The following is a 10,428-nucleotide window of genomic DNA, read 5'->3' on the forward strand; positions in this document are numbered from 1 at the left end:
ACAAGTGCTACTCTACACTGCTCAAAACTTGCGTTTGAATCATCAGTGGCAAATCCTTTAAATATAAAAAACGTACTTACAGACTGTGAGTCAGAACAGCCGGCTTTGTAGTCTACTCTCCCAGGATCAGGAAACAGTCCTCCATAAAATGTGCTGCACACATTTGAATATTTGGGTTGAACTGTTCTGGAACAGTGCTGTAAATACAACTTAACCACTGATTTCTTTGCGTGAACATTTGGGCAGCGTTATGCAAATCTTCCCACATTGTGACGTAGATATGTGGGGGCGTGTTAAAATGAGCCGTTTTAGGTAGTCGTGGTTGACTCTTAACTTTTATAAAGAATATCTCTTTGGATTTGAGACTTTAGTCTTTGCAACTTTACAGATCTTCTTTATGCACCAAGAGCTTGTAACACTTCAAAGAGAAAGGAAAAATTGAAATCGCATCATATGACCCCTTTAAGACATCTTTGACTTTAAGAGTCTACTACTGTAAGACTATATTACAATAATGTTAGGCTATATAAATGTTATTAGGACAAAAGGTGTTTTATAATTTCAACATGAATACAAAATTATGACAATTACGTGTTAACATTTTTATGTATTTTGATATGATTGTAACCAATGTGCTTGGGACTTTTTCCCCAGATATGTCAGGTCAATAAAAACAATTAAGCTTATGTTAAAGTTCCAAAGTCTTTAGGTAAAGCGTTGCAAGACGACTAAAAAATAAACTCAAGTGAAATACTCACTTGATTTAAAAGTGACAACTATTTCCCCTATTACTTGACCTAGAAGAGAAACGTGATTAGGAATTAGTAAAACGGAATTAATATAGGCTATTATTAATATAATTTGGGACAAACATTTCTTCTCCAAACTCCAAATTCATACAACAACCCCTTTGAAGAGTGTGATGGATAAAAACGCCATGGCTTCAAACGCTGAGGCGGAGAACAATTACATAATATCATCTCCTCCCTACAACGCCCATTACACCCATCCAATCGTACAATCCCAACTTTAGAAGTAAATCTACACAATCTACTATACAGTTTCATATCGACCTCTATCTGCAAAGCATTTTTGTGGGTGAGTAGCAACACAAAACATACCTTGCTCCCTGAATGTAAACACAGACGGGCGCACTGCGTGTTCAACGCGTGTCCACATGGCGGCAGAAGTGAGTCGACACCGGTGATGTTATGCGGATCGTCTGAACAATGAGATGCTGCTGAGTCGCTCTGATCCATTCACAACACGCTCCATCCAGTTTGAACGCTTATAGTCTGCAACTGCGTCTATGTTCTGAATAAAGCAAATTACAGAGTAGAGTAACAAACAAAAATAAACCCATCAAGTCACTTCAGACATTAAACTAAACTCTACTCGTCTCTTAAAGTGACCATTTGAAAATTCAACCTTAATTTATTCACCATCATGTTGTTCTAAACACGTTCAACTTCTTCGCTAAACACAAAATATGTGTAGAGGAATATTAAAGGGAATCCGTTGACTTTAATTGCTTTTTCCCACACAATGAAAGTGACCGTGGACTGAGATCTGTATTCTGTCCAACATGTCCTTTTGCGTTCCACTAAAGAAGTCGGGCGTGTTTAGAACATGATGATTTTTTATTTCTTTTTGAGTGATCTATTCCTTGATTATCGGCGAATTAAACACCTTGGCGCAAACTGATGCTCTTTCCAAAGAAAATCACACAGCACATACCTCGCCCGCCCCCCGCCCACTGGAGGAGGAGCCATGTCTCTTCTCTTCTAAACGCTAGCAGCGAGAATAATACTTCACAGCCTCAAACACAGAAGCGCAGAACAGTCTTCAGTCGCCGCGGTAGATGTGCGACTCCAAAAGGGGGCACAGCGACTGCGATAAAGAAGGGACAAGAAAACGCACTCAGAGGTAGGACGCTCACGTCTTTTAGTGTCAGTTAAACTACGCGCACTACGTTTCATTCACGGGAAATATTATTTCTAAACTATTTGCTTGTCTGCTCGACTTGCTATTGAAGGAGTTTGTGTCTTGTCCTGTAATTACAGTCCAAAGTTTAAGCGAGTTAATGAACGCTATCACAATAAACAATGTAGAGAGGACACTCCAAAGACATCTGTGGCTTAAGAGACTGCTGTATAGAACTGTATTACAGCAAAATATTATATTATAGTAGTTTTTAATTACAGATGTCTTTATGACAAACGCTTTGTACATTTTTATTTATTAGCAGTAGTAGTATTTAATAACAATAATTATTATTATATCATAGTTATTACAAATATCTAGGCTGTTTTGTTGAAAGTTTGTTTTATAATGCATTTACAGTTCAAAGTTTATTTAAGAGTATTTTAATGAATATTACTAATATCACACTACACAGTGTGGACAGTGAGATGGCACTTAAGAGACATTAGAATGAGAATCATTAAAAAAAAAGATGTTTGACTTTTTACCTCCCAGCATCTTTGTTGGGACAAAAGCTTTTATTTTAAAAGCTGTGGTGATTCTAAGACATCAGTTTGTGTCTTTCACAGGGAGAATGCCAGCTAAAACCATGAACTCCGATTTGGAATTTGACTCCTTGCAACCTTGTTTCTACCCGGACGAGGATGACTTCTACTTCTGCAGACCAGACGCTGCACCGCCTGGTGAGGACATCTGGAAGAAATTCGAGCTGCTGCCCACTCCTCCTCTGTCCCCGAGCCGGGCAGCGCTTCCAGGGGACCCAGGGGAGCTGGGTTCTGTGGCTGGGGATTGCTCTCTGATGGGATTTGGATTAACGGACCCGTTGGACTGGGCTTCCGAGCTTCTGTTCTTACCAGAAGATGACATTTGGGGGGCATCAGACGGGGACCTCTTTGGCTCAGTTTTGGATACTACAGACAATTCCATCATCATTCAGGACTGCATGTGGAGTGGCTTCTCAGCACGTGAGAAATTGGAGCGGGTGGTGAATGAGAAACTCGGGAAAGCCATCTCTGCTCCTACCGTTACTGAAGCCGGTAAAGACACGACAGTCAAGATACCCGAAATGAGCCACTCTATACCAGAGTGTGTGGACCCTACCGTGGTTTTCCCTTATCCAGTCAACAAAAGAAACGGGAGCAGCAGCAGCAGCCAAAGTGTGACACAGCTGAGGAGCCAACACTTGCCTCCAGTCAGTGCAGATGAGACACCAAGTGACTCTGGTAAGTGTCTCCTGACATGCTGGTCATGTGAAGTTAAGTTAAGTTAAGTGTGTCCTAGAAACTGTCACTGAATACATGTCATGAATTATATTTTTTCCCATTTTCCCCAGTTGTTTCTAAACAATTCTGTATCTGTATATATACCATATATATAATTTTTTATAATTATGTTGTATAATTTTAATTTCTTATTAATGACCATAAGCAACAAATTATGATGATGCTGCTGTTAAATAGTTTGCCTAGTTTGTTAGCGGTCATTGGGGTTATTGTTGAAGATCATATGACAGGCCCTGAATCGGATTAGTGTGTGACATTCCAGACTGTTGGTCACACACACACAAACACACACACGCTCGCAAACATACACTCAGTAGTAGTAGTGGGTGGTGATGGGGAGTTTATGTAATACTCGGTCTGCATACCCAGTAGATGGCAGTAATATTTGATGTTGTCCATGATGTTGAGCCATTTGGCCGAGTAGCTCATGGTTAAAGATTTAATGCAGAGAATAACGTCACTGAGCCACATTACACAGGAAAACATGTCCTTATCTGCCCTCCATTAATCTGGCTTAAGGCATGGAATCACAATCTAATTTGAGAATTTATTAGGTCACAGCATTGTGTTTCTTACGATATGCAAGATTGTTTTGAAACATAAATATTATTTTTAAAATTGCTATTTTTATTTATAAATTGAGAGCTCTTGATTGTGTAAAACCAAAGGCTCAGATGTTTGGGAGGGGGGTGTGAGCAAGGGCAGATTGCATAAAAGCCAAGCCCCTAAATTCAGTGCCCCCCAATAAGTCGCTTCCCTTTCGAAATGAGAACTTGTTTCAAATGCAAATCCCAAACGACAATCACACGTGGGTGAGAGAATAAGAGCTGGCACTGGGCACCAGCATGCGAAAAAGGAGGAATGCGCGTGCATCCACAAGAAAGGCAAACCTGCCCCCCCTCCTTTCTGCCCAGTGGGCTGAGCTTGGCAAGCCGAGCATCTTCCAGAGAGGTGCAGTGTATGATAATCACAAGAAAAAAAGAGGGGAAAAAAAGAGATGATGGGTCATCTCTCTTTACAGGGTGACGGCTTTGAACAAGCGGAGCCTTTCCTCCAGCTGTCTGCTTGGCGCCCCTCCAGGGCAGCGGCTTAAGACGCCATCAGATCAGTGTTACTCGGCAAAGCCCGCGAATAATTGGACCACACAATTACAATGCTAGTTTTTCCCGCCCGTGCTGTTATCCCTTTTCGCGGCAAACCAGTGGAAAAGGGGAACACGCTGACTGTCTGCATTCTGTTGGAGACTAAATTGCTCCGTTTGGTCTCTCCTTAACACTGGCAGACGTTTTCCTGTAGGGAGCTTTTGAAGTGAGAGGCTGTGGGCTCCAGTAAATGCCAAACAGTCTTCATGTGTGGCTTAGTTAATCACGTCCATTATCTCATAAACATAGCTCTTGGGCGTCACACTGAGGCCGTCTTGCCATCTAAGCTTAATTTGAAATGTGTCACCAGTTGAGAAAGCACCAAGCGAAATGTCTAACTTGACAGCAAAACAGCTTTTGTAAGAAAATATGACATGACGAAATGCTCATGTGCTCGCAAACCCCTTCATTAGATGCCATAAACAGAGGGTGTGTGTTAAAAGTAGAAAGTCAAATCTAAGGTGGTCCAGTCTGGGGAGAATCCAGCTCCTCTGTGTTTGACAGAGCGTGTTCAGATGATTGCATTGAGAAATTGTCTCATCTGCCCACACCAAAGACATTAACTCCAGCACACACCTAAGAAAACACAGGCATGTTTCCTTTAAGTGCACTTGTTCATACCTGTGCACCTCTAGAGGAATGGTTGCACAACAAACCTGCTAACCTAACTCTCCTTTTTTCCCTCTAGATGATGAGGATGATGAAGAAGAAGAAGAAGAAGAAGAAGAAGATGATGATGATGACGAAGACGACGAAGAAGAAGAAGAAGAAGAAGAGGAGATTGATGTCGTCACGGTGGAGAAAAGGCGTTCCATCACCAGCAAGGTAACCAGCACTGGTCTGACTGCCGCCTCTAACCCTCAAGCGTCCGCAGGAGGGTGGCTGGGATCCGGGGTGAGCAAAGCCCCACAGGAGCTCATTCTGAAGAGGACGGCAGCAGCCTCCATCCACCAGCAGCAGCATAACTACGCAGCCCCATCCCCTTACTCTGACCAGCAAGATGTACCCAGCGCTCCCCCAAGCAAGAAACTCAGAATCGACAACAGCACTATAACTCTACGCACTGGCAGGAACCAGAACTCTTCCCCAAACTCCCCTACTAACGGCGTACCAAGCCAGCGAATGAGGAAGAGCGACTCCAGCAGCCCACGATGCTCCGATTCTGAGGACAGTGAACGCCGGCGAAACCACAACATCCTGGAGCGCCAGCGGCGCAACGACCTGCGCTCTAGCTTCCTCACTCTGCGCGACCAGGTGCCCGAGCTGGCGCACAACGTCAAGGCGGCGAAGGTGGTCATCCTGAAGAAGGCCACCGAGTACGTCAGCTCCCTAGAGGCCCAAGAGCTCCGACTCCAGCAGGAGAAAGATAGATTGCAGGCCCGACGACAACAGCTCCTCCGCAGGCTCGAGCAGGCCAGGACTCGCTAACCCTTAACCCTCGTTGGCTGAACGCCTCACAGCTGATGGTCGACGTCAAATGACGAACGACGGAGCGCTAAGGCTAACAGCCTAAAATATATTTTAGGGACACTCACTGCTGACACTTTTTTGCACATTTTTTGACGTCAAGAATGTTTCAGGTTTACTTTGTCACCCCAATCACGCTACAACGGAGTTGGGTAAAGCCAACTTCTCCTCAACGGAAAGACTCATAAACACAGCTAGTCTTCAAATCGTGATTGGGTCGACGAACTTTGTGTTCACGCTCTTCCTGCAAAACGGACACTAAACAAATGACACGAGACACTTCGAATGGCTATAATCTCTCACACCTCACCGGTGCTGAATCTCATGGATGTACCTCTGCGCACCTTGATGTCAGACACTTTTGTAAATAGATTAGATTTTAAAAGAACGTACACTCAGTCTGCCTTGTTTTTGTATACGATTATCGTCTTTTGGTTTTTATAAAGATGTCAAAAGCTGCCAATAACTAGACTGGAAGTTTATATACCTTTAACAAGTACTGTAAGACCTCAATTTGTGAGGATTTTTGTAATATAAGGACACATTGTTTTGTTTTTGGATTCTTTTTTGTCTTATAATCTCTCTGTTATGACACGCTTTACTAATTCCTACATTTATGCTTTAGTGTGCTTCTGATACATACTAAATTTGATACTTATATTTTCGTATGAAAATGAGTTCTGAGTAGATATCACTATCTTGTTTTTATCCTTTTCTCTACCTTAATGTCTTTTGTACAGAAAATTCTTTCTATTTCCATTTATAAGGCTTCTATTGTTTGCTGTCTTTCTCTTTCTTTGTTTATATATTTGTAAGTATTGGGTTCATAGAACTGGGTCAGTGGGGGAAAAAAGTGTTTTTTTCTCCTTTTGTATAATGTACATTTTAGTGCTGCAACTCACAGCACTTTGAAATACCTCATTTTGAAAAATAAATAGACATTTTGAAAACAAAAGATGAGTGCTTCTGTGTCGCCGCTAGTCCTGTCAGGAATTGAGAAACAAGACGCTGAACTACATTTCAGACATGCTTGAAGCCCCTCTGTGGGTGGCAACATCCACATTTCAAACAGCCCTGAAACAACTCACTAAGTTATGACTTTCAAGGGGATGTAAGTTATGACTTTGAAAGCAAAAACCCACAGTTAAATCATACTGTCAAATAAAAATACCTGTCACTCATTTCAAGAATGAAAAACTGGCCAAATCATAAATAACTGTTTTTCTCTCTCCGTTTTTTACTATTTTACTTCAACATCAAGTCAAAACTGACTTTATCATTAGATACTTGAAACAAATCTAATATCTACATACTTGAATTGACTCCTGTTTTGAACAAACCTCATATTTGCAGCATGTTTTAGACTTTTTTCCCTAATTTTCTTTTCAACCGTTCCTGTTTTTCATTCGTCAAGCCATTCTCCCTCCATCTGCCTCGCTATGAAGAAAGATCTTGTTGACCAAGCCCTCTCTGACAAAGGAGAACGAGTATCTCCCTCGTTATTCACTCTCTCTCTCTCTTTCAGTTGATTTATAAATCGACAGGGCACATCCACATGCACTTTCAGGCACTCATACACAAAAACAAACGTTGGCACACACACTCTCAGCGCGAGTGGATATGAAAGCGTGCGCAGCTCACACTCAGACTGGCCCCCACAGCTTCTTACCTCATTGTTCTGCACGTTACCATGGAAACTGGAGCAGCTGCAGCGTGGCAGACTTCAAGTGTGAGTGTGTTTTATTCTGTTTGTGCATGCGTGTGTACGTGTACGTGCAAATGGCGGGAGAGGGGGGTGTCTTTTGTGCAGAGGCCATCGTGGCCTGTGCTTCTAATATCCTGCTGGACCGAGGAGCAGGCTTGTGTTTACTAACATCAGTCACATGGCCTGAAAGCTGACTGAAGACCCGCCCACCAATGTGCCACAATGAACCATTTTCTCTGGTCCAGAATAAACAGACAGAATAAGAATTCTACTGCTGTAATACAGGAGAAACAAAGTCTGGCCGAGCACAGAGAGAGAGAGAGAGACCTGCGATTATAAACTGGACCGTCTAGACTGATTGGTTACATAACAGTCTGTGTTGTAGATGTGTGCGTGTCTGCGATGTTTGGTCCCCAGGATGAGGTAACCATGGGACCCCACTGTGCCATCTGGCCGATGGCTTATCCTGCCTGGTTATGGAAAAAACAAAAACAAAGCCTCGAGCTAAGACAATAACACACCACCACTGATAGAACTGGCCACTGTACAACACTCTGTATGTTATTTAGTTTTTCAAACCTGAGATTTTCAAAGATATGGGTGAATACGGATAAAATGGGAGACTTTCTGATGATTTGTCATTGAAGTTTTAAAATGTGATGTTTAACCCCTTAAACAATATGGTTGTAAATAGCTAAATATCTCCTCTATATTTTACAAAAATGACATTTTTATCTGTAGAGCTGCTTTACAGCTGAAATTTAATTTGTTTTTTGTAATTGATGAATTTTACAATATTAACACAGTTTATTAATGTGAAGCTGCTTTGAAACAATCTGTATATAAAGCATGATGGTGTAAAAAGTTTAAATCAGAAATTGCTAGTAAATTAAAAAATATATATAATAATAACGGCAAGTAACATTACATGTGAAATAGCATTTTCTTGTAAAACATACTCCAATTATCTTTATTTACAACTTTGAAAAATCATTTTACAATGTATAAATTTAAAAAAACTTAATTGAAATGTATCAATTTACCTGTTTTCACCCTTCATGTGTTATATGTCACATATGTTCTCTCATATTTCTTTCTTTTCTCCTGCTCAAACATTAGTTATTGCTGTCTGATTGATATGTACTGGTCTCAGAAATGCATGTTGTCCTATAATAAACTTGGAGACAAGAGCTTCATACTATGTGAGTGTATGATTGTTTATGGTATGGTTAAATATGTGTGTCTATATTTGAATCAGTCTCAAAAGGGGTTATGAAGTTCAGTCAGAAGGGATTGAGTTCAAAGCACAGATTTCGAGGGGTTTTGATCGGTACCATCAAAAGGCAGTGCCATAAAAACACTATAATAATGTTATGTTATGTTATGTTATATATTATATTATATTTATTATATTATGCAGTATAATGGTATTTTCAAAACCCCACACCTTAAAAAATGTCTCCTCTGGAATGTTCACACTCCAGCAGTATTCAACAGATTAGCTGTGCTGTGGAACATTTCAGTGTCAGCCTGTCAATCAAGCCTCTGCTGTATGAGGGGACCAGCGCTTCTTGTGGAGTCACATGTTGGACAACATATGGAAAACTGTAGACAGACTAAAGACAGGATTTACAACAAAAGCCAAAGTCACAACAACATGCTCTGATTCTTATCAACCGGCACCGTCAGAAATGTTCTAATCCATATAACATGCAGAGTTGCCACCCAAACAAAAGGATGCCAGCTTTAAAAATGCCCCTCACTGGATGGGCATTGTCTCCAGGAGGCAAGAGGAGAGGGGAGGGGGTGCCATCTGTTCTGGGTCAGGTGCAGAATGTGGTAATATATGTACTGTAGTGGTGAGAGAGAAGGAGAGAAAGAAAATTCATGTGTGATCAAACTTTACCAGTGTGTAGCAATTACCATACAGATGGCAGTGCCCTGTAAATGTCAGCCACCTCTCTATATCTTCCCTGTCGCTCCTTCAGAGAATTGTCCATTGTGTTTTCTTTGTTGCTTTTTAGCTAATTTTCATTGTAACCTTCAGCACGTGTGCAAACACAGCCTTTCATCCATGACACAATGAGTCTGACCTCAGCATCACACAACAAATCCACACACACACACACACACACACACACACACACACATACAGATTTCCATTTTTTTGTGGGGATAATGGTTTTTCGCAGTTTTTCTACTGTCCAAACTGTATTTTCTATCCACTTACCCTAACCCTACCCCTCACACAAAACTTTCTGCTATTTTAGATTTTCAAAACACTTATTCTATATGATGTACAAGCTGTTTTCCTCATGGGGACCTAACAATGTCCCCACAGGGTCAAAATTTACTGGCATTACTGTACTTGTGGGGACATTTGGTGCTCATAATGTGGTGCACACACACACACATAGAAAAAAGCAGGACACCCTCCAAATCTGACTGATTTCAACTAAAACAAATGTTGCTTTATTCTGTTTCTGGCAGAGCTAAATGATGAAGACAATATTTTGTCAATATTTTCTCCTGTATTGTAATCACAATCATTTATGTTTATTTGATAATTTGGTGTTCAGTTATTATCAATTATAACTTGGTGTTCAAATATAAATGTATTATTATCATCTTATTATTTTCAGTGTTAAAAATAGTTGTGCTGCTTCTTTTTTTTTCAGTAGTGAAACACAGTTTCCACAAAAATTAGCAAAAACTTTTTTCAACATTGATAATAATAAGAAATCAGCACATTCAATCATTTCTGAAGGATCATAAGTCACTGAAGACTGGCGTAATGATGCTGAATATTCAGTTTTGGCATCACAGAAATAAATAACATTTTAAAATA

The 10,428-nt window shown here is 40.8% G+C and overlaps 1 protein-coding gene across 1 annotated transcript; it reads left to right on the top strand.

The window, feature by feature from the left end:
- The first annotated feature begins 1,811 nt into the window (after positions 1-1,811).
- On the top strand, positions 1,812-6,825 carry LOC107555621 (N-myc proto-oncogene protein-like). Its single transcript, XM_016238474.1, has 3 exons — positions 1,812-1,926; positions 2,553-3,206; positions 5,097-6,825. The coding sequence occupies exons 2-3, from the start codon at positions 2,558-2,560 to the stop codon at positions 5,834-5,836; spliced, it is 1,389 nt and encodes a 462-aa protein (XP_016093960.1). The 5' UTR covers positions 1,812-1,926; positions 2,553-2,557; the 3' UTR covers positions 5,837-6,825.
- The last annotated feature ends 3,603 nt before the right edge of the window (positions 6,826-10,428 follow it).

This window comes from Sinocyclocheilus grahami, unplaced genomic scaffold, assembly GCF_001515645.1.
Source record: "Sinocyclocheilus grahami isolate Dianchi unplaced genomic scaffold, SAMN03320097.WGS_v1.1 scaffold540.1, whole genome shotgun sequence".
In the NCBI taxonomy this organism is placed as follows: domain Eukaryota; kingdom Metazoa; phylum Chordata; class Actinopteri; order Cypriniformes; family Cyprinidae; genus Sinocyclocheilus; species Sinocyclocheilus grahami.